Raw genomic sequence first — 25,899 nt, 5'->3', positions numbered from 1 at the left:
TGGAAAATGTTTTTTTTCTAATTACAATTACACCTCTAAAATATGCTAAAATTTTCAGAGAGAGTGGATTTATTACACTAGTCCCCCAAGCTTTTTAACAACCTTGGGGACTTCAGTGAATTTTGATTGGTTCGTTGATCAAATTAAGTGCTCAAGCGTTTCAATCACTAATTTTAATCTACAGAAGGGGTCACTTGTGTATCATCGTTGAGGATGCACATTAATTTATTAGCCATTGTCTTATCCCTTTCGACCCCTGCTGCTAAAAAAGTGCTATGATTCTAAAGTGTAATTTTGTATAAACATAATCTCGAAGAAGAACAGATTTAACTTTTCCAATTTTGTCACGGTCAGCATTTACTTCCGCGCATACAGGGACGTCACAGTTTTTTGTTGGGGGGGGGGGGGGGGGGGCGTTAAAATTAAAATCAATGTTTGAGGGGGATAAACACCTTTTATCTCCCCCTCTTGGTCGTATAATATTATCAAAAGTAAATGAGCTTAGAAAATTAATTTATTATTTTGTATTGTCCGTTTTTGCGAATAATATGAAATACTTTGATGTTAATATTCAAATGGGATTGCACACCTTTTGTCACAGATGATAATTGTTTCAGAAAGAGAAGGGGCAATGGGTTGTTCATCACACTGCACTGGTCCCAAAGTTTTATAATAACGTTTTCTTATTCGTTGGCTTAACAACTTTGGGGACTTTAGTTAATTTTGATTGATTGATTCATTAAATTGAGTGTTCAAAAGTTTCAACCACTAATTGAAATCTTCAGAAGGGGTTATTTTGTGTGTCATCGTTTTGGATGTATATCGGATTATCGGCAACTGTCTTATCCAATTAGATCTCTGAATGATAATTTATGCCAACCAATTCTAAAATATGACTGCTTCAATAAAGAAGATTAGCAGAGATTCTTTATAAAAATAAAGCACGATTATTGTTGATAATTGCTAAATCATTATCATTTAAAAAAAATAAATCTAAGCATAATTTTGATTTGCAGATAAGTTAAATGCAAATTCAGCGCTAATGTAAAAATGCTTTTTCTTATGTGAAAACTTTTAAAATGATTAGAAAAAGGAACAATTTAAGATTCTAAAAAATGCATCGCATCTCTCTCTCTCTCTCTCTCTCTTCCTCTCTCTCTCTCTGTCTTTCTGTCTCTCTCTCTCTGTCTCTCGCTCTCTCTCTCTCTCTCTCCGCATCTTTTATCTTTGAAATTGAAACTGTCATTTTCAGAATAATTTTTCTACATTAAAACTCTTTTATTTCAGCTTGCATGAAAATTTAAATTGCTTTAAGGACTGAATAAAATTATTCCATGTACTTATCTAATTGTTAAATGTACTGTAAATCTAAATAACCATTAGTAAGTGTGCTATATTTAAGTTAAAATTTTGCAATGATGGACTAAATCCTATAAAACATTTATAGGCTTGCTTAGAACATAGATTTTCAAAGCCTTACATCCTTATAATAAAGTAACAGGATGTTTGTCTGTGTGTTTGTATGTTTGTACCGAAGGATCTCGCTAACCGCTGAACCGATCGGGTTCTTCTTAATAGGGTAGCTTCTCAGAGGTACCGGGAAGGTTTATAACCCCAAAACCCCGCCCCCCAAAAAAAAATTTTTTTAAAATTTTTTGAACTAAAATTAAAAATGAGGGTGGGGCACCCCCCCCCAAAAAAAAAAAAAAAAAAAATTTCGCCCCCCCAATTTTTTTTTTTACTTTTTCTTATAAAATCTAAAATAAGAAATTTAATTATTAAATTCGACTCTCTCCTCCTCATGTGCCCCTAGAGGCCTCTAGGGGCGTAGCCGCTAGTAGATAAAAATAGTATGTAAGACTTAAGGAACTCTAATTCTTAGGACAGCCTAGGATAAAAAAAAGTTAGGTATGCATGTTTTACAATTAATTCAGAATAATGATATAGCAAATAAAGACGTTATGCTTATACCATAATCAAATGTTTACACTATAGTAGTATCTATTCGGGCTCCTCAGCAGCCTAAAAACCTTAGGGAAATTAACTTTTTACAGATTTAAAAATCAGCTTGAAGTCTAACTCAAATATGGCAATCCCACTTTAAAAAAACAAACATATGGGTTTAAATTTCAGGTATCCAGGTTCTAATTCTTCACTATCTATCTTACCTGGATGTCCTGGTAGCATATCTGTATCCAGGTTCTAATTCTTCACTATCTATCTATCTTACCTGGATGTCCTGGTAGCATATCTGTATCCAGGTTCTAATTCTTTACTATCTATCTATCTTACCTGGATGTCCTGGTAGCATATCTGTATCCAGGTTCTAATTATTTACTATCTATCTATCTTACCTGGATGTCCTGGTAGCATATCTGTATCCAGGTTCTAATTCTTCACTATCTATCTATCTTACCTGGATGTCCTGGTAGCATATCTGTATCCAGGTTCTAATTCTTCAGCTGATCGACTAAAATAAATATTCTTATAAGAAATACCATTCTTACTTACAAATACTAGGATGATTATCGGCCATTGTCTTATTTCTTTAGATCCCTGGTATTATAAGGTTATCAAGTTCAAAATATAATTATAAAAATATTTTATAATTATGAATAACTATATGTGCAATAACAAAAATAATAGGAATTTTGTTATTTTCTTATTATTTACCAGGGATCTAAAGGGATAAGACAATAGTCAATAAATTGATGTACATTCCCAATGATGACACACTAGTCCAATTTCCCCTCCCTCCCGGATATTAAACCCAAATAAAATTCGTTTATAAAGGTATTTTACATTATATTTACATCAACTTCGAGGCCAGTTGTAAGCATTAGTTCTATAGAAAAAAAAACATAGAATTTCTTCATTGTTATAGAGAAGCTTTGCTAAAAGATAATAGTTATTTCTCGCATCGTATTATAAACAGCTTTCCGCGGGTATAAAATGTACAATTATAAGATTAAAACCAGTTTTTTAGCCCCGAGATGCCGAAGATGCTAGACATAGCTAGTTTTCGTATTGATGAGAACTGGTCCTAATCCGCCAGTTTCGAATGAATACGAGAAATATTATTATTTTTATTGGGTTAATGTTGCAAAAAAATAATTTGTTTTCAGGAAGTGGGAGTAAAAAGGCTGCTTAAATTTACCTAAACCCAATTAAAATCTATAAAAAGCAAACTTACATACTTTAAAAATGGAACATTGGGGAGGGGTTGGTGTTAAGATTTTTTTTTCTATCATTGATCTGTCCCTGGAATCCTGTAAAGTTTTCCATTACGAATCAATCATTTCCCCATTTTTAGTTGTCATTACAATAGTGTTGAAACAGGGATCTAAAGGGATATGACAATGGCCGATAAGTAACAAAATTTCCCAAAGTTGTTAAGCCAATGAATAAGAAAATGTTATCATAAAATTTTGGGGATTAGTTTAATAAACAGCCCAATGTCCCCTCTCTCCCTGCATTGCAATAGTGTTTATGTATAGTATTTATGTTGTGTTAATGTACATTATACAAATAATAGGTAGGAGTATTCAACAAGGAAGACTAAAACACATTTTGACCTAATAAATTAGTTTTACTACCCCCCGTTTTTTTTCCCTAAAGCAGCTTATAGTGCATAATAAGAAAAAGACGTAATTCAATACAAATGAACAATGATAGGCTAGTATACATCGCAATTGACCAATGGTAAAATGTGCACTGGCCTATCATTGGTAATTTGTAGTGCATGACGTCATTTTTTATAAGGCAATATAGGCTGCTTCATGTCCAATAGGGGTAGTCCAGGAATTATACAACCTAAAAACCCAATGTTAGCCTCCGAATATAAGATCCCCCCCCCCCCCCCCCACCACCTACTATGACTAAAACACCTATATTAACTTAATAAATTAGTTTTACTGACCCACCGTTTTTCTCCTTAGGTATAACCCTCTTTGTCATAAGGAATACTTATCCTCTGTACACAAAAAAAAATAAATTGTACAACCTTGAGTGCCAAAAAATTTAAAGAGTAGCTGCACCACTAAAAAATGTGCAAAAGCTGTCAAAAAGTTGCTTATAAATAAAAACAAATAGTTGGTGGGTAAAAAAAGTTTTTGTTACAACTATTCATAAGTTAGGTCATCCGTGTCATACCACTACTAAACAATTGGTAGTGTTATCTTTATAACATTATGTTTGTTATGTGTCATTTTTCGAAATGTTCATTTTAACAGTAAATATTTTTATGGGATTTTGGAAGGGTTTTAGCCATTTTAGGAGTGATAGCTCTACAACCCAATAAAATTCACATGTGAAAAAGACTTATTTTATAAAAAAAGGGGACGACAATATACCAAAAATATCTTCTTTTTTTTTGGGGGGGGGGGGCGTGGGAGGATAAACTGCTAATTCTAAAAATAAAACTAAAGATGGTCGTTTTTCACTCCCCCTTAAGTTATCCGGTAGTATATCATTATCTATTATACAAAGTAGCTTGATGTCTGTCCATCTCTCCGTCTGAATTTTAAGATTTCGTTAACAATAGGGGATTTGACTTCCCTTCACATCTTGGGGCGAAGCCCTTAGGCTATAGAGGCGTTGCCTCTAGAAGTTAATAAAGAAGTCTTGAATCAATAAAAATAAAAATATGTTTGTAAAAAAAACCTGGTTTATTGCAAAACTAAAATGCAGCAATAAAAATTTGAATGTTAAACTTGCATTAAATATCTTATTGTGGCCACTGACTGCAAGGATGGAGGGGACAATGGGATGTTTATTAGTCCCCAAAGTTTTATTATAACGTTTTCCTATTTGTTGACTTGACAACTTTGGGGACTTCTATTAAATTGTTATTGGTATAATCAGTAGGTTCGGTTTCCAAACGTTTCAACCAATAATTGTGATCTTCAGGTGGGGTAACTTTTTGTATCATCAATGGGATGTACATTAATTTATCGGCCATTGTCTTATCCCTTTAGATCCCTGTCCCTGAAAAGCTTAGGTCATCACAACTGGGGTGATAAAAGTGCAAATATAATTTATATAAACGGAATTATTTAAAATTATATTTGTGGATTTTTCAAATATTTTTTACTGCAATGCAATGGAAGAAAAATATAGTTTTTATTTAAAAGGTGGGGATTGCTTGGAGGTTCGAACTTCCTTCTTTAAAAAGGATGAGGATTTCAACCCTATCGCCTTCACTTTAAAATTCATTTTGAAATTCAAAATAAAGTTTTCTTTAAGAGGGGTGAAGAAATAGTTATTCATCGCATCGTATCATAGAGAACTTTCCGTGGATATTAAAAACAAAGAATTATAGGATTAAAACTAGTTTTAATTTTGATATTTTTAATTCAATATTGATGGAAAAATGTCTGTAATACGATGCTATACAAGTTTTTTTTTTACATGGCTGAGAACCGGTTATAATCCAGCTAATATGAATGGGTTTCCAAACGCCATTTTATTAAAGGGTTAATACACCTTCCCCACAACTATTTAGACACCTTCCCCTGACCTATATGAAGTTTTTCTATGAAAGGGACTGTGAACGTAAATTTTTCTCATCTTAATATCAAATCTTAACATTATCTCATTCATAATATCTTACAGATAGAGCAAAACGCGCTTTTGTTTGCTTAAAAAACGGCTTTTTCCGACGATTTTTATAAGGTACGGGGAAAGGAAGAAATTTTCCGTATTATATAAAATGTGCATTAAATTGCTTTTTTCTCCCATTATAGCTAAAATTAAACTTTTTCACATAGTTCTAGATTTTTCCTAACAGTTAAGCTGACTTTTAACATAATCCTTGCTTTAATCCAATGTATAGTTACTTAGAAATTGATAAAATAAGCAATATTTTTTATTGAAAACCAAACACAATAACAAAGCCAGAAACAGGTTTTTTATTAGTATCCAATTAACTTTAAATGGCCCATCTCTCGCCCACCTTTAATTACAAATTTGTAAATAATAAAGACGCAATATTTCTTTATAAACAGTCTGATAAAAGTGTAAACTAATTCTCCAAAGTGGGTTATTTATTGTTCAACACAATAAAAAAGGATATTATTATTTTATATAACCTATGAGATTCAACCCTTAGTAGACAGTGAGGTATTTTTTTGTCAATAATACGAATTTAAAATATGTCTTTATTACCTAATTACTACGTTATAAAAAAAACGAATTGGCAATTTTATAGCATAAAATAAATCCTTAACAGTAAGTAAATTGTTTCAACTATATATGACAAGTTAAATATCCCTACAAACATTATAAGAAACAAAAACGTTCAGATTTTCCCTGTTTTTTCCTTTTTCCCTCTCAAATACCATAAAATCAAGGCATTATTTCTGGATATTTTTGTGAATAGGACATTTTTGGTTGATCAGTGTAGTGAAATGTGCTTAGTAAATGTTAAGATTTGATAATCAGATGAGAAATTTTTACGTTCACACTCCCTTTAAGGTGTGTTTAAAGATCTATTTACCTGATTTCATAAGAAGAAACACCCTCGGTATAACCAAATGTTATCGAATTATCACGGTTCCTCTGAAAACAAAATAAAGATTATAAAAACACCCTCAGTATAACCAAATGTTATCGAATTATCACGGTTCCTCTGAAAACAAAATAAAGATTATAAAAACACCCTCAGTATAACCAAATGTTATCGAGTTATCACGGTTCCTCTGAAAACAAAATAAAGATTATAAAAACACCCTCAGTATAACCAAATGTTATCGAGTTATCACGGTTCCTCTGAAAACAAAATAAAGATTATATAAAAACACTCACAGTATAACCAAATATTATCAAAATATCACGGTTCCTTAAAAACAAAATAAAGATTATAAATCAGTTACCTAAACAAATACAACCAGCAAATTCCTTTATAAAATCAGTCACCCTTAATCTTGTATAGGTCGACTTAAAGCTTTCAGAGTTCGACCTATAGTCTTGTATGAACTGGCCTTAAGATTCGTTGAAACTTCATGAGCCAACCAATCAAAACACTAAAGCCCCTAAAGCTGTTAATTCAACGAATAAGAAAACATTATTATAAAACTTTAAGGCCTAGTGTATATACAGCCCATTGTCCCCTCTATCTCTGAGTTGCTGTGCTACTTAAAACGACGTATAAAGTCTGATTACAATTGAACTCAAATTGAATAAAATTAAAAGAATTAACAAAAAGTTGAGTAAAATTAAAATTCATTTGAATTGAACATAAAAAGAGCTAATTAAGTCTCTCATTCAGCGAAACAGATTAAAAATGTCTGCTACTGAACTTAAGTTAAAATTTTAGTTTAATTGTTGCTTTGTAGCGTCACTAGCGATTGCGACCCTAGGATCTAGGGGCTCTATATTTGCAGAAATATGGAAGAGCAGAAAATAGCATAATACCATAGTCAGATTTATCTATGAAAATCAAATAGCCAAAAACCATCTCACGACCTATATGAATTTCCACTGTAAAGGAGAACCATATTGGTTCAGCGGTTAGTACGATCTTTTGCTACATACAAAAAAATCTTAATACTTCTATATAATAGGATGATACAAATATAATCTAACTCACAAAGAGCATTCTTTAAATCTTTTTTTCTACCTCTAAATACTTTTTTTGTTTATATATGTATATTATGCCAGGAATCTAAAGAGAAAAGTAAATGACCGATAAATTTATGTACAACACAAATGATGATTCACAAAATTACCCCTTCTGTAGATTAAAATAAGTGGTTGAAACATTTTCTATGTTAGGAGGTGAGGGGATGGGGGGGGGGGGGGGGTTGAAGGTTTACTAGTAAAAAATAAGTTATTTAGCCAAAAAAGACAGACTTTAATTGGAAAGTTAATGGTGCCAAAAAAGAATAATCTAATTTTGGTTTAATTCCACCAACTTATGAGTGGACTTTAGATCCCCCCCCCCCCCACCACTTATATAAGTATTCTAAATACTGTAGGTCTCTTTCTCAAAACCTTCTCTTAACCCAACCTAATCAAAACTAGTATCAAAATTAGGTATTTTTATCAAAGGTTTTCTCAGTGTTCCACTTTCAGTTTGAATGTAATGATATACGTTACCAATGGGAAAAATAATCTCTGAATTATGAGTAGAAAGCAATGAAAAACCAAAGGCATACATTAATTTTTATAAAAAAAACACTCTCAGATCTTAGCATTTTTAAAAACATAATTAGGTTTAAAGTAAATTTAGAAGTAAACTTTTCAATGGTTAAAGAGTGTAGTATAAACATTGGTATTTATAACAATTAAATTGAAAGTTGGCAATTATAAAATTAGCAAAAGGCAATCAATTTGACTTTTAAATGGCATTTGATCACAATCAACCATTACAAATAACCAAACCAAATATTGAACAAGTAAGAAAAGTTATTCCAATTTTAGTATGAAATTCTGTCTCTGCCCATATAGCTTGTAGATATTAGAATGAAATTGGGTTACTAATCGATTAAAATAATTTGTCCTTTCCATCCCAATTGATAACAGGAAGGAGCTATTTATTTCCAGATAACAAATTCATTTTACTTGAGATAAAAGGATAACTAGATAAAATATAAAGTCTAATATTATAGGTGTTAATAATTATTAAAAAAGAAATTAAAAAACTTATACGGCTATATATTCAAGGAGGGATGTTATATCCTCTTATCATAAGGTGCAACATGAAAGTCCATCTAAAGTGGTGATTTTATGTTAGTTTTTTTCTAGAAGCCCAGACCCTTGAATCCCTGGAATTGAATGGCCTTTCTCCTTTCAGTTTCTGGTTCACTGAATAAACAGGAAATCCATTATATTGCAGTCAACTCCACAACACACAGAGAGAGATAGGGTTGCCGGATTCAAATATCTGAGAAAGAGATTTAGGGTTGCCAGATTTAACTCCACAACATCGAGAGAGAGATAGGGTTGTCAGATTCAAATATCTGAGAAAGAGATTTAGGGTTGCCAGATTTAACTCCACAACATCAAGAGAGAGATAGGGTTGTCAGATTCAAATATCTGAGAAAGAGATTTAGGGTTGCCAGATTTAACTCCACAACACAGAGAGAGAGTTAGGGTTACCAGAAGCAACTCTTAAAGAAAGAGAGATAGGGTTGCCAGATAAATCTCTTAGAGAAAGTAAAATAAGGTTCCCAGATGCAACTCTTAAAGAAAGATAGATAGGGTTGCCTGGTGCAACTCACTAAGAAAGAGATATAGGTTTCCCAGATGAAACTCCACAACACACAGATAGAGATAGGGTTGCCAGATGAAACTCTTAATTAAAGAGAGATACAGTTGCCAGATGCATCTCTCTAAGACAATGAGGTAGGGTTGCCAGATACAGCTCTGTAAAGGCGATTTCTCTCCAGAAGGTGGTTTTAGCCTCACCCAAAACAAATATAAACATTTCCAGGACCTATGCAAAGCTACCCTGGAAAGGAGAGCCATATCTGTTAGCAAGATCCTTTGGTAAAAACAGACAAACATCTTGTTACTTTATTATGAGGATAAAAGATGAAGAATGTTAATAATATGTGTGTATCCTAGAATAGAGAATGTGTTTCATGTAAACCTTGTGACATGATTTAATTTAATTAAGCAGACTCTTTTCTTTCTTTATTGAATACACAATACATGTCAACATTTTCTTATTCCTATAAGAATGATTTATATATACACTATATTTTACTTTTACTTTATATTTTAAAAAAAGGCTTCTTTGGTATTAATTTAAATAAATGAAATACATAGTAACTTTGGCAGCGTTTTAGAAAAAATATTTTTTTTTGTAATTGATTTGCTCTAAAATATGGCAGCCAAGACTTTCTATGTGAGATTGATTTCTGTAAATATAATTAGAACTATAATTAACTATTATAAAAGGTTGTACAAATATACTTTTCTTTACTTTGTTTTATCAAATACTTATAGCTAGAAATAATCACCAAAAGTATTTTGTATTAGACATTATTATTGATTTTTGGTAGATTAAATCAACAATAACCTTCATATATTATTTATATATACTTTCAGCCACTTGTTTTTGTAAGAAAGTATATAAACATTCTGTTATTTATTCTATCATACATAAAAATTATTTCCATTTTTATCATTATAATTACAATTGGATAAAGCAGATTTTGATTAATGATATTCATTGTGAAAACATATATGATTAAATATCAGTTAGGGTTCTTCTTTAATAGGATCCCTATTAAATGCTTTAAATGATTAGGTAGGTATGTTAAAGCTTCCTTTACAACGTTTGGTCAAACAGAAGTTCTTAAAGTGGGAAAGTTAGTTAAAAAAAATATAAGAAAACTAATATATATTGTATTAGTTATTAAATGCATCATATTATAAACAGCTTTCCGCAGATATAAAAATGTACAATTATGAGATTAAACCAATCTAACAAAACTTGTTCTAATTCTATGATTGTACATTTTTATATTTGTAGTAAAGAGGATATAATACAATGATAAAATACATAATTTTCAGTATGGCTGAGAAATGGTTTTAATCCACCGGATATTAATCGGATTTGAAACAAAATTGGAAAAGATATTATCACATGATTATGCAATCTGTAGATAAATTCTGTTTATTTGTAAAATTCTTGCTTGAAAACTACTCACACCTCCTTAACCTTCAACAAACAAATGCCTCAAATAATAGACAAATAAATAGATGGATGTGGATATTTAACCTCAAGGTCTTTAGAGTATAGAGATTTGTTTAAATCAATAAAATGTATGACAAAAGTATCTCTAAGAGTGTCTTTCTCCCTCACCAATATTCTATCCTTTATGTAAGGCTTGTTGTTCATTTAACTCCCATGTATCAGATAAAAGATCTGAACACTTTCTCAGTTTGGAAGAAAAATAACTTTCAATTTGGAGACAATTTCAACTTTAAGATTAAGTACATTCCCAATTAAACTTCTTAAAAGTGTTTGCTAGTCTAAAGTTTAATCTCTGTTCTTGCTAACCAATGCGGGCAAATATTGGAATGCAGAAATACCTTCAAAGAGCTGAGAGATTATCTAGAATACATATTATATATTGGCTCAGGGCAAGTGTTAGGTTTCTGCAGATTTTATTCTAGAAAACATTTAACTTATGACTGGTCATTGAAATAATATGAAATATAGATGACCATTGTGCTGTAAATGTTTTATTTATCCCTACTCCAGCGTTTTTTTTAGTTATTGGACTTCTAAATTCTTATTAGCCTAAACTTATAGTCTAATAAAATCAATGGCTAACTTTTAAAAACAATAAAAAATAAACAAAGGTTATGCATATATTTTCAGATAATGTTAAATTTTTGGTATTAGAATTAAGTGGTTTGTTTTAAGATAATTTGCATCAAATATGCATTTTGTACTGAATCTTAAAAGAAAATTATTTGATATTTGTTTTTAAATATTTCATGAAAAATCATTGAAAATAAATAACCATTATAAGCCCCACATCAATCTTCTGTAGTACTATAATAAGATGAAAATATATAAAAAGGTAGGATTTTCCTTTATCTAAATCTACATCCAATTTTCTTGGGTGTAGGTTCAGAATTCAAAGGATATGATCTCTAATGATATATTAAAGTATTTAGTTTGATAATGCTGTTTTCTAGTCTAAAATATTATCAAATATGAGAAAATAACCTGTTTTGGTATTAATATATTTGCTCTTTGCAGGTAATTGGACAGGTATCATGTTTCAATTAAAGTTTTCCTACTGAACAATATAAAAAGGATTGTAATCTTTCTATATACTTTTTTTGTCTGTAGCGAAGGATTTAGCTAACTGCTGAACTGCTCCTTTACAATGAAGCTTCCTATAGGTCCTGAGATTGTTTTATGCTACTTTTCTACACTTTTATATCCCTTCCATAGAGTCTCTGGATTCAAGGGTCACAGCTGCTAGTTCTGATTATATAAGGACAATTGTTGTTATTGTAGGTTGCTGGTTGATTAGTTATTTTGAACCAGAAAATATAATATCTATTTAATGACAATATATCTTGCATTCCTGAAAAGTAGACAGGTTTTTGTAATGTTGCAAAATGGGTAAACTAGATGGAAAATGTGAAGATTAAGTATTGAGGCACCTCACACCACCACTGTGGGAGAGATTCAGACATGATATGTGTCTGGATTATTCAAAGAACATGAAATATAGAGTTGCATAGACTGCTTGATATGTTATTTATAAATATTTATTTATTTAGCACCTAAATTTTGATAAAATGTGCAACTACCTTATAAAGCTACAGGCTGTTAACCTACAGCTGACAATTGATATACAATAATTTGAATTTACTTTAATGTACTATATCATAAATGTAATAATTCTAAATATTTTATTCCTTGAATAGGTACAAGCTTATTTGTGTTCAACATGAATAAAAAACTTGAGCTATAACTCTTATTTGAGTTGAAGGGCCCCGAGGAGGGTTGGATCTAGACATGTTTTATTGGTGAAAATCATTCATTGGGCCAGGAAAATCTGTAGGATAATCTTTTTGTGTGTGTCAAAGTACATTGTTAGATTAGGATCAAGCCTCTCCTGAAACTAAGTTAAGTGATACATATCAGAGAAAAGCTACTCAAAATTTGGATTTTTAAAAATCAATTCATAGAAATATTTAAATTTTTACTTGCACTTGCCCTATATCAACTAGAAATATCTCAAGAAATGTTTGGCGAGAAAACTGCCTTTCCAGTATGGCTTTGAAATATCTGCTGGATTAGAACCGGTTTAAAACCATACTAAAATATCATGTATTGTTTTGTATTATATCCAGTTTTCTACAAATATTAAAATGTACAGTCAAAATAATAAAATTAGTGTTGTTAGACCATGCCTTTTAATCTCCGGAAAGATGTTTATAATACAATGCAAAATAGCAATTACCCAAACAGTAAAAAGATTTTTGAAGAAAGGAAGAATTGATCATAGAGGGGTAAAAAAATTCACTAAATTTGGTCCAATAAGATGGTTTCCTCAGAAGAAATTAAATGAGAAGAGAGACAACATTTTATTTAGACAAGGCTTTTAATCTTAAGATTTAACATTTTCAATTTATAAATTGAATTTACTGCCTATCCAATTTTGTTAGCATAATAGATTTTGAAGCATGTGTCTATCATGATTTGCATAATCTTGTCACAAACACAAAAAATTTATAAGACAACATTTTTGCACTTAAGAAAGAATATTTCTCACATCGCATTATAAACAGCTCTCCACAGATATAAAAAGTAAAATTATAAGATTAAAAACAGTTTTTATAGCCTAAGATGCTGAAGGCACGGTCTAAAAAACTGGTTTGAATCATATGATTGTTCACTTTTATATTTGTAAAAACTGGATATAATACTATGCTAGACATAGTTTTTTTTGTATGGATGAGTATCGTTTCTAATCCACCGGATATTAATCAGTTTCAAATAAATATGAGAAAAATGTATCTTACTTGAATTTGCAGGCTGTGCAGCAAATGAGTAATTTAAGAGTGCAGAATAAATCCTGATTACCTTCTCTTGATTACAATGCAAAAACTTGGCTACATGCATTTACCTCAGGGAGGGGGGCATGGAATGCTGATTACTTTTTTTAATATTTTTATTATTAAGAGTTTTATTCAGTGGATGTGAAACTGGAAAATAATAGTTAACTTATTTATGTTATTAATCAAAAATTATTCCAGATTTTGGGTAGAAGACCTTTTATTTTTTTTTATTTATATATACAGTTTATTGTGAATGATAATTATAATAAGGTAGTAAGATGAGATTAGTCTGAACTTAATGACATAGGTAAAGAGCCGTTACGATGAAATATAATTATAGAAAGGAAAGTATTCTTTATGCAGAAAGAAAAAAGAAGCAACATTTTCTAAATTCTTTTTATTGTTGATGTGTTGCAATTTCTAAATATCTTTATTTAAATTTTTTTCTCCAAATCCTGTAATTTCTTATTTGCACCAGAAGTGCACTCAAGATTATAATCTTTTCAAGTTGTGTTAACTTTTTTTGCTATACAAGTAAAAACAGCATGGGTAATTAAGATGTTTGTGTTTTACTTTATTTAAGCTTCATTATAATAATATATAGTTTTTGTATTTAAGTGCAAAATAACTTACATTGTAATGTATTTTTGTTTTTGTTTTTTTCTTTTATGGAGTTGAACCATTATAAATATTCAGTAATGTTCTATTATTAGTTCCTATACAAAATAACTATAAAAATAATTTTCTTTTTAAAAATACAATTTCACATATGAATAATCACAATGAATGACAAGTCAAATGTATACTGAAAAAGATTAACTTGTTTAATGTTAGAACAGTTTTTTAATCAATATTGTGATATATTTTTTTTTAACCATTTCAGCGTAGTTATTATTAGTATTTGTATTATTAGTTTAGGAAGGGTATTATTATTTTTATTTTGTTTATAAAAGATTTTTTGTCATAAACTACCAATGGCTTTTTTATTTTGCCAAATTCTTTATTGTTTATTTAATAGCTCTAGAACTAAATTAACCTTTAATTCACTGGTAGAATGGCTAACATTATTGGTATTAAAGTTGAGCATAGTATCTGGATGTAAAGTTTAAACAAATACAAACAAGTGTAGCCTGTGTATATATTGGAAAGTTAAAAGCATTTAATTTAATTAAAAACTATTCTCAACTGAAGCCTTAAAGTAGGTTCTTCGTTGCTCTATTTGCATAAACTTTTTAGATTCAACAATTTCTTTGTTTTTTCTTCTACTTTATTTGATTTAAAACATGGGAAAATAAAACAAAACTTTTTTTGTCTTTAAAGATTTTGTGCAAGGGCTTGGCACTTGCAGTTTTATATAGCTATCCATTCATAAGTAAAGTAGTCTACTTTGCTAGCAATCCCAGGGATTTTAGGGATAAGGCAATGGCCAATAAATTAAAGTTCATAACCATTGATGATACACAAAATTATCCCTTCTGTAGATAACAATTATTGGTTGAAATGTTTGGACACTCATCTTGAACCAACCAATAGAAATTCAATAAAAGTCACCAAAGTTGATAAGCCAATGAATAAGGAAAAGTTATGATAAAACTTTGGGGACTAGTGTAATAAACAGCCCATTGTCTTCTTAATTAGCTAACAAGACATAACAGCCCACAGTATTTTAAAGCTGATATCATTTTTATTTCTTTACTCCTAGAGTCTCAAATTTCAAATTGACAATAATTTTATATAAAATAAACAGATACACAGACATCCAACTACATTGCAATACAATTGTTTTTACCTGTGTTTGAAAAAGATCTCTTTCAGATACAATAGAAACTTGATCTGGAGGGATAGTTCCCCTCACATGTGTACAAGGACCTCCCTCTTCTCTGATTCCTAAATATATTAATATTAAGATCTGGGGGGATAGTTCCCCTCACATGTGTTCTCTTCTATGATTCCTAAATAAATTTAAATAAACTAAAGCAAAAACCAACAGCAAAGTTAAAATAAATTAAAAATAATAATCCTACATTATATGGTAGTGAGATCTTTTATCATAAAATATTGAGTTGAACTTTTTAAGGAAGACTCATGAAAGCTTTGGGGTGGTTTAAGGCTATTTTCCTGTATACCCCTCCGTCCCAAAGAAGCTAGGGGCGAAGCAACTAGTATTTGAATAACATAATATTATATTCTGTGTATTATTAGTTCTGTTCTTATAAACTTAATTGACCTAAATAGAAAAAAATAGCACCTTATATATTACTTAGTAAATAAGCAGGCTAAAGGGATAAGACAATGGCCGATAGATTGACATATATTATAATTATTATAAACAAAATAACCCCCCGTGTAGATTACAATTAGTGGTTGAAAAATTTAAACACTCAAATTTATAAACCAGCCAAAAGTTCCCAAAGTTGTGAAGCTAGCAAAGAAGAAAACGTTATTTTAAAACTTTGGGGACTAGTGCAATAAATAGCCCATTGTCCCCTCTCTTTCTCTCTCTCTCTGGTAAATAAGGGAGTGTAAATTAGACAAAAAGATCAGAAAAAAAAACAATTATGCTAATTAGAACTAATGAAAATGTATACAAAATTAGGGATCTAAAGGGATAAGACAATGGCCAATAAATTGATGTACATCCTCAATTACAATAAACAATAAATTACCCCTTTTTAAAAATTACAATAATTGATTGAAACGTTTGAACACCCATCTTAATAAACCAACAAATCGAATTTCAATGAAAGTCCCAAAAATTGATGAGATAAAGAATAAGAAAACGTTATTATAAAAGTTTAGGAACTAGTGTAATAAACAGCCCAATGTCCCCTTCCTTTTTGAGTAGCAATGCTATATTAAATAAGATCCTGTCTAGAACCTGCTAGAGGTTATTCAGAACTGTTCTCGGTTATAAAAATAAAGTAAAAGTGAAATAAATACTCTTTTTACATTAGTCAAGGGAATATTCCTTTTGTCCATTTATTAGAAGCGCAGCTAATCTTAAATTGACGCAGGGAGGTGGGACAATAGGCTGTTCATTACACTAGTCCCCAAAGTTTAATAATAACATTTTCTCGTATTCATTCGAATCCGGTGGATAGGAACCGGTTCTCATCCATACGAAAAAACTATGTCTAGCATCGTATTATATCCAGTTTTCTACGAATATAAAAATGTACAATCAAAAGATTAAAACCAGTTTTTTTAGCCGGTGCCTCCGGCACCTCGGGGCTAAAAAAACTAGTTTTAATCTTTTAAATGTACAATCCATATCCGCGGAAAGCCGTTTATAATACGATGCGAGAAATAACTATTCTAATTGGTTGGCATAACAAGTTTGGGGACTTCAGTGAATTTCATTGGTTGATTTATTAAGTTGAGTTTTCAAACGTTTCAACCACTAACTTTAATCTACAGAAATGGGAATTTTGTGTATAATTATTGGAGATGTACATCAATTTATCTGCCATTGTCTTATCCCTTTAGATGTAACCACTGTTTTACACTCCCTTTTCTCACTCATATATACTACATTTTATTTTACTATATTTGTTTCTTGTTAAAAATACAAGTTGCAACTGTGCTACTTATGTGAATAAATGTTCTTGTTCTTTTTTACATTCACCACATAAAAGAGCTTTACAGGCCTTAATGATATTTTATTGTTAGGTATTTATGTACAATGTATCATGACCTGTCTTGGGATATAACTATTAGTATTTTATTGTTAGGTATTTATGTACAATGTATCATGACCTGTCTTGGGATATAACTATTAGTATTTTATTGTTAGGTATTTATGTACAATGTATCATGACCAGTCGTCTGATATAACCTTTTGTACATTAATCAAATTTTTTCGAAAGTGGCGAGCTTCCTTTTTTGGGTTCTTCCGTCTTTCTGTAACGCTACGAGAAAAATATGATATTCTCTGCTGCTATTTAAGATAGATAACAGATTTCATTGGTGAAGGTATCCCTTCCTAAAAGACATCACTTATTTGGTCCGTCAATCTGTCTGTTATTCTATAAAACACATACATAATTATTTTTCGTACCTAAGGTTCCAAGATTTTTTATAATTTTGATAATCACTTATTCCATCTCATTATTTTCTCTAAATGAATTATACCTAATGGACAACAAGTAAGAGAATTAACTATGGCTACAACAGGTATACCTTACAGTTCATTATCCAGTCTCTTTTTGGAATGTACAATAAATCTATAAATATAGATGTATAACCAGACAATTTCTTGGATCCCACTGTAGGGGACCTTTTCGTCTGCTAGCAAATTGTATTATGTGAGTTGGATGTGTTAATATTCCCGACGATATTAGTTAATTTTCAAAGACCCTATTGAAAGTCGGCACATGGACCTCGGGATGGGGACATACAGTTATTCAATCCCTTCCCCCTCTATTGTTTTACTCTAATGGATAGACAGACTATTAGCTTAAGGTATTAGTCATCAAATGTATATAAATGCAGTCCATACCTTGGCTACTAATTCTATGAAGCCAATCAGCAAGCGAGGGGACACTGGGCTGTTTATTCATTAGTCCCCAAAGTTTTATAATAACATTTTCATATTCGTTATCGTAACAACTTTGGGGGTTTCAGTGAAATTGGAATGGTTGATTCACTGAGATGAGTGTCTAAACGTTTCAACACAAATTGTAATCTACTAAGGGGTAATTTTGTGTAATAATATTGGGGGATTTACATCAATTTATAGGCCATTGTCTTATCCCTTTTAAATTACTGGATGCCATTACATCCGCATAATGGAAAATAATGAAGTAAAAGAGAAAGCACAATCCAAACTGTAGTAATTATTTGCAGATGTCTAGCACTAGTGATTGTACACCACACTTTATATACTTTTGATCAAAGTTGACAAATCTTTTGGTTTTCAAACAGATGTTTGTGGTGTTTGAAAATCGCAGCTACTCTTTAATAGAATATCAGAGTATATCTGCCTAATGACTTATTTTTTTTATGTAAAAATAGCTTCAAGCCAACAGAGGCCTCTAGTGGTATGTGAGGTTAGGAAAATATTCTTGAAAAAGAAAAAGTGAAAAAATTAAGGGGGCTCATATTTTTTTAGGGGCGAATCTTTTGGATTTTCAGTTTGGCTTAATAGTTATAATCCTTCCCAGGACTAATAAGAAGCTACACTGTAAAGGTGAATCAGATTGGTTCAGTGGTTAGCGAAATACTTCGGACCACACAAGACAGTCCATTTCAATGAATGATAGATTAAGCTAACATCTTGTAGTTTCGCAGGCATACTTTCCCTAACTCTTGTAATTTGTGTAATAGAAATAGGAGAGTAGAAGAATATTCTGAACCCTTTTTTCGTCAAATCTAAGAGAGAACATTCCTAGCAGACAAAAGTATTGTTTACTTTCGACTCAAGCTGATGTGGATTCTTAAAAAATGATAGACTCGCTATTCGATAGTGAGGCAAAATTATTTTTGTGAAAAATCATCCAAAAGCACATTAAAAATCTACAAAAATTAAACAAAATCATATGTTAATAACCCTCTTAAGATTTTATTTCATTTTTGTAAATTTTTTTATTCGATTTTGGAGGATTTTTCACAAAAATAATTTTGCCTCACCAGCGAGTTGCCAGCCTAATTTTTTTTTTAAGAATCCAACTTTGTTTCAAGCTTTCAAATTGTAAACGAAATTTTTGGGCAATTAATTCTGATTCCGCAAAGCTTTCTACTAAGAAAATATACTGTTAACAGCTGACTTTTATGTATGTATGAAATGAAAAAAAACATGCCTTCGTAGGAAAATGTGTACATAATTTCAACCAATGAGATCCAATGTAAATTCCGATGCGATTCTCCTATTGGCTCAATCAGACATTCCCTCTCTTTCTTAGTACCTTTATCAATTTGTGTAATCAAAGAAAAAACAAGTTTTAATTATTCCCTTTTTTCTTTCTCCTAACTCTTCTTGAAAACTTTTTATTTTATCTCGCATTCATCTTTTCCACTGTGTGAAAACAGGAATCTCAAGAGATATGGCAAATGACGTTAAATTGATGCACATCCCCAATGGTGACACAAAAAATTACCCCTTCTGTAGATTAAAATAGTGGTTGAAACCTTTGAACACTCAACTTAATGAAACAACCAATTAAAATTCACCGAAGTGTCCAAAATTGTTCGGAAACTGTTTTTTTTTTAATGCTTTTTACTCCCTTAATATCTAAGCTATCTTAGTAAAATAAAAAGTATTAGGCAGCCTACTACTGACCGTTTTCTGGTATAGTTATGAAAAATCCGCAAAGTTAACAGAAAAAAATGTACAAGTTAATACATAACAGGTTGATTTTTTTGCTTTTTTATATCATATAATATTATATGAAGTAAATTAATATTGATTTTATGTTATTTACTATTTTCTTATTATGTTTTTTTTTTATAAATAATAATATATATAAAAACACAAACATAGTGTTTCAGGGATCTAAAGGGATAAGACAATTTCCGATATATTGATATACATTCCTAATTATGATACACAAAATTTCCCATTCTGTAGATTACGATTAGTGGTTGAAAAGTTTGGACACTCAACTGAATGAACCAACAAGACAAAATTCAATAAAAGTCCCCAACGAATAGGAAAACTTTATTATGAAACTTTGGGGACTAGTGTTACAAAACAACCTAATGTCCCCTCCCTCTCTGACATAGTGTACACATATTAATGTATAATAGGACTATAATTAGTCCTTAGAGAATTCAGAGGGTTTCCCTAATTTTTTATGTCCTAAAATCACAGCAGTCCGTCAACACATGCTTGTTTGCTATTGTGCTATCATTCTCTGTGATTTATTGGCATTAGGACCTTATATTAGGTATTAGGTATGGAGGAAAAGGTAATAATAGTGTTTCTCTTCTTATTTGATTTTTAGTAGCGAAGCTACTATATCCTTATAATAAAGTAAAAGGTTGTCTGTTTGTTTGTCTGTCTGTACCGCAGGATCTCGCTAACCGCTGAACCGATCGGGTTCTCCTTAACATAATAGCTTTTCATTAGTCCCGGGAATTTCATAACTATTTTGTGGGAGGATATCACCACCCTCCCAAGAGAAACCACAAAAAATTTCGAATTCAAAAAAAATAAGAGACTTGAACACAACATAGAAATTGAACTTACTGAAAAAAATTACCCCCTTCCCAATTTTTTTCTTTTTAAAACTTTGCCATTAGAATTCAACTTCCCTCTTCTCAAGTTCCCCTAGTGGTCTCTAGGGGCGTAGCCGGTAGTAAATTATATAGCAGTTAATAACCATAAATTATTGAAAACATACTATGATAGAATAACGAAAATACCTTAGATATAATTAATTAATATGAATTTTAAATAAAGTTGAGTGTTCAAATATTTCAACCACTAACTTTAATCTACAGAAGGGATAATTTTGTGTATCATCATTTGGGATAAACATCACTTTATCGGCCATTGTCTTATCCCTTTAGATCCATGATAACAATATAAAAATACCCAGGGATCTAAAGGGATAAGGCAATGGCCGAAAAATTGGTGAACATACCCAATGATGATACAGAAAATTAGCCCTCCTGTAGGTTACAATTATTGGTTGAAACGTTTGGACAATTAACAAAACAATCAAAATTCAATAAAAGACCCCAAAGTTGTTAAGCAACGAATAAGAAAACGTTATCATATTACACTAATGTCTTCAAATGAAGCAAATGAAGCAAATGTAAATGGACGTACAGACTTTCTGGTAACGATTATAGATTTGCTACGCTTTCTAAATTATACCTAACTAATAAAGGAATCATCATGCAAAGTTTCAAATCAATAGGACAATTGAAACATGATTAAAAAGTTAAATACCTGGCAGTGGTTCTAATTCTTCTGGACTTGAACCCGCGCCTGTATAATCACTGAGGTCTTCAAACGAAGCAAAGGGGGCGGGGCCAGCTACTGCTTGCCGAGACTTGTAGGATCCTGCAATAGATATAAATGAATTATATTTAATAATAATAATAAAAAAGAAAATATGTAAATACTTTTATATGATTTAACATAAAATGAATAAATAAGGTTATAAATAATACACTGTGTTTCATAATGATATTCTTCAGTTACAACAACATTTTGATACTGACAATAAAATCACACATCAAAAGTTTCAAAGATTTTTACAAAAAACATTGGAGGATTTTTCATGACATAATTTGAATTACTACTTTTTTTTATATTTGGCATAGATTGACAGTATACAATTAGTCATTTAAAATTACATAGATAAAAGTAAGATTTTATAGACATATTTTTATATCACAAACAAATGAATTTATCCTGTGTTATCCTATGTCTGTATCCTTGCATGCAGTAGTTAGAGCATTCCTCATTGTAATATTTCCCCACCCTTTTATTTCAGGGATCTAAAGGGATAAGATAATGACCGGTAAATTAATGTAAATACCCAATGATGATACACAAAAGTACCCCTTCTGTAGATTAAAGTTAGTGGTTAAATGTTTGAACACTTGACTTAATGAACGGACCAATCAAAATTTACCAAAGTCCCCGAAGTGGTTAAGCCAACACATAAGAAAATGTCATTAAAAAAACTTTGAGGACTAGTGTAATATACATCCCAATGTCCCCTCCCTTCCTGGTATTTAGCGCATTCCTCAATATAATTCTACCCGACCCTATAATGTACCTCTCAATTAGGATGATTTCAGGGATCTAAAGGGTAAGACAATGGCCAATAAATTGATGTACTTCCCCAACAATGATGATAAAATTATTAGAGTAAAACACTAGAGGGAGAAAGGGTTAAATAAGTGTATCTCCCAATCGCATTAACCTTGTGCAATCTTCCTATTGGGTCATTGAAATTCAACCAATGCTATCGCTTATATTAACACAGCCAAGTAGCAGAAAATAATTTAGAAGCAGACGAAAAAGGTCATTGAAAAAGGAAGGGAGGTAGTTATCTGTATATACATCTATACTATAGATCTGAGCTGAATCTTTAAATCATTTCAATGGTGCGCCAAATCGGGGTGAGCCAACTTTCCACCAATGAGAGCACAGCATTTTACGAAATACCGCGCTGTGATTGGCTGAAATTCGGCGCACTCCTATTTGGCGCACCATTGAAATGATTTAAAGATCCAGCTCTGTTATAAAATTAACTTTTTTTGTACGTTTGAACACTCAACTACATAAACCAACCAATCAAAGTTATTAAGCAAACGAATATGGAAGTGTTATTGTATAACTTGGGGACTAGTGTAATAAACAGCTATTTGTCCCCCCCCCCTCACTGAATTCTACCCCACCCTATTATGTACCTCTCATTAGGATAATCTAGATTAGGGTGCTGCAAATTAACAAAAACAAAAAAAAAGAGGTTGATTACTAATTTATTTTGATATAAGCAATTTTAAAAATCAAAAGAGGTAAAAAAAGAAACTAGGATAGAATGAAGGCAGCGAAAAGCCATCCCATAAAAAAACCTAATATGGTAAAATATGTCTTTAAAACATATTATTTTGTAGCGACTATAGGGGTATGAATCGATTTTTATAATACTATCCTCCCCAACCTAACAATCACAAACTTGATTATAAGTAGAATCAAATCTACGAGTAATTTGTTGACTGTTATACAGTGTGTTTTTTTTTATGAGAACTTTTTTGAAAGCAATTTTACCCCACTTATAGTTATCAGAATTTAATGATTAATGGCTTATTTTCTTCGTTTTTTAAGGGAAATTATGAAACAACAAAAAAATTACAGTTTTTGTTGAAAAAGTACAGTAAAGTTGAAAATTAAAAACTTAGGTGTCAACATATAAAAATGGTTTTAGTGCATTTTTCTTAAAAAAATGGATTTTCTGTAGTCATCTTTGGGGGGCCAGTACTCCCTCCCTGGTTGAGATATGACCTTCAAACTTTGATATGTTCTAGTACATGTCCCTAATAGTATCTGTATACATTTTTAGCTCTATATCTCAACTTTGAAGTGTTTAGCAGCCATTCTTGAAAAAGGTTGATTATTTGAGCATAAGAAAAATGCGCTAAAACCATTTTTAGATGTTGACACCTAAGTTTTTAATTTTCAACTTTACTGTACTTTTTCAACAAAAACTGTAATTTTTTTGTTGTTTCATAATTTCCCTTAAAAAACGAAGAAAATAAGCCATTAATCATTAAATTCTGATAACTATAAGTGGGGTAGATTTGCTTTCAAAAAAGTTCTCATAAAAAAAAACACACTGTATTATATTCACTATTTGTTTATCAGTTGATATAGGTCTAAGTGTAAAAAACATACCTCTCAATGCACCCCCCAACTGATTTAAGAATATCTATAATACAAAGTAAGACGATGTTTGTCTGTCTGTTTGTTTGTTTGTCTGTCTGTTTGTTTGTAGCGAAGGATCTCGCTAACCGCTGAACCGATCGTGTTCTACTTTACAGGGTAGCTTCTCATAGGTCCCGGAAAGGTGTATAACTATTTTCTTAGGGGGTGGGACACCCCCAACCCCCTAAAAAAAATGAAAAATACCCCCCCCCCAATTTTTTTTTTAAACTAAAACTAAAATTAAAATAGTGGGGTGGACAAACCCCACTCCTCCCCCAAAAAAATCCCCCCCCCTCAAAGATAATTTTTTTTACATTCTTATTTTAAATCTAAAATACAAAAATTTGGTTTGATCAAACCTATTGGGGCCCAAGCCCCTAGAGGCTAGGGGCTAAGCCGCTAGTAATGAACAAAATATCCATCAAATTAGTGAGTCAGATTTAAAAATTACTCAACCCAATCAAAGCAAAGCTGCTCTATGACTTTCAAATTTTAATTTTCGCTTTTCCTATTTCTATAAACCTCTATTCTTAATTCATGCTAGATGTGAATATAAAGTGTGTTACTTTTTTATATGTTTCATCAATATTTGGCCACAACTCAGTCAAAAATGCTTACAAAATAGACCTTTTTCGACCTAAGATGCTCAAATACTTCCTTAACAAGCCCCATCAATCAGTTTTGAGATATCTCCATATTTCAAGGAAAATTGACAAAAAAGGCAAATTTGGGTGTTACCTTTTTATATGCTCAGTTACCATAAAATCAATAAAAAAATACTTATTTTTACTTTTCTCTCATTTTTAAAGTTTGATTCTGTTAAAGTAAATATTCTTGAAGGGATTTATGCATTGATTTTACAGAAACATAATATTTGGTGGAAATAAATGATCTTCAAAAGAATTTTTTTTTGGAAAATAAGAAATTCAACCCCCATTGCCCTAGAGGACAGCTGTTGACCTCTAGTGTACATGGTTTTGTCAAGTACATGTTAAAGAAAAAAAATAGCCAAAAAAGTACATAAAAAAGTATCTTAATGTGTTAGAAAATTAAATTGTTTAACTTCAAATTTGGGGATGCTGACCTTAAAGATGCTCTTACTGGTGGTGATGGTGACCCGGAAGGCATTGAAGTACATGAGCATTATGGCAACACAACTATTGATCTATGTTCTGATTTTTAAATTCCTAGCAGCCTCCAATGAAAAAATATAACAAGAACTTTTCAAAATTACAGTATTTACCTTATGAATTTGAGAATTAAAAAATCATTTAGGGATTTCTCTTGATTGGAGGCTGCTAGGAATATAAAAATCAAAACATAGATCAATAGTTGTGTTGCCATAATGCTCATGTACTTCAATGCCTTCCGGGTCACCATCACCACCAGTAGGAGCATCTTTAAGGTCAGCATCCCCAAATTTGAATTTAAACAAATTAATTTTCTAACACATTAAAATACTTTTTTATGTACTTTTTTGGCTAAATTTTTTCTTTAACATGTATTTGACAAAACCATGTACACTAGAGGTCAGCAGCTGTCCTCTAGGGCGATGGAGGATAAATTTCTTATTTTTCAAAAAGAATACTTTTGGATACAATTTATTTCCACCCAATATTATGTTTCTGTATAAATCAATGCATAAATCCCTTCAAGAATATTTACTTTAACAGAAGCAAACTTTGAAAACGAGAAAAAAATATAAATAAGTATTTTTTTATTGATTTTATGGTATCTGAGCATATAAAAAGGTAACACCCAAATTTGCCTTTTTTGTCAATTTTCCTTGAAATATGGAGATATCTCAAAACTGATTGATGGGGCTTGTAAAGGAACTATTTGAGTACTTTAGGTTGAAAAAGGTATGTTTTGTAAGCATTTTTGACTGAGTTGTGGCAAAATAATGATGAAACATATAAAAAAGTAACACACTTTATATCTTATGATATGATTTACTATGCAGATTAAGAGATATA

The 25,899-nt window shown here is 31.0% G+C and overlaps 1 protein-coding gene across 3 annotated transcripts in view; it reads right to left on the bottom strand.

Annotated features, from left to right (window-relative positions):
• LOC145303854 (uncharacterized) overlaps positions 1 to 25,899 on the bottom strand; it is a 156,702-nt gene that overhangs the window by 110,124 nt on the left and 20,679 nt on the right. For 2 of the 3 annotated variants that reach the window (XM_080145507.1, XM_080145508.1), the window contains exons 3-6: positions 21,434 to 21,547; positions 15,329 to 15,426; positions 6,497 to 6,558; positions 2,417 to 2,470 (exon numbers count right to left, since the gene is read on the bottom strand). In XM_080145507.1, coding sequence (XP_080001633.1) covers positions 2,417 to 2,470; positions 6,497 to 6,558; positions 15,329 to 15,426; positions 21,434 to 21,547 — 328 coding nt within the window. Of the gene's footprint in view, positions 1 to 2,168; positions 2,240 to 2,416; positions 2,471 to 6,496; positions 6,559 to 15,328; positions 15,427 to 21,433; positions 21,548 to 25,899 lie in introns of those variants that run through there. The other variant, XM_080145509.1, reaches the window with a different exon arrangement.

The sequence above is a fragment of the Acartia tonsa genome, chromosome 13, assembly GCF_053477335.1.
Source record: "Acartia tonsa isolate MP-2025a chromosome 13, ASM5347733v1, whole genome shotgun sequence".
Taxonomy (NCBI): domain Eukaryota; kingdom Metazoa; phylum Arthropoda; class Copepoda; order Calanoida; family Acartiidae; genus Acartia; species Acartia tonsa.
The sequence above is the reverse complement of the archived record's forward strand: the minus strand, read 5'-3'. Positions and strand labels throughout refer to the sequence as shown.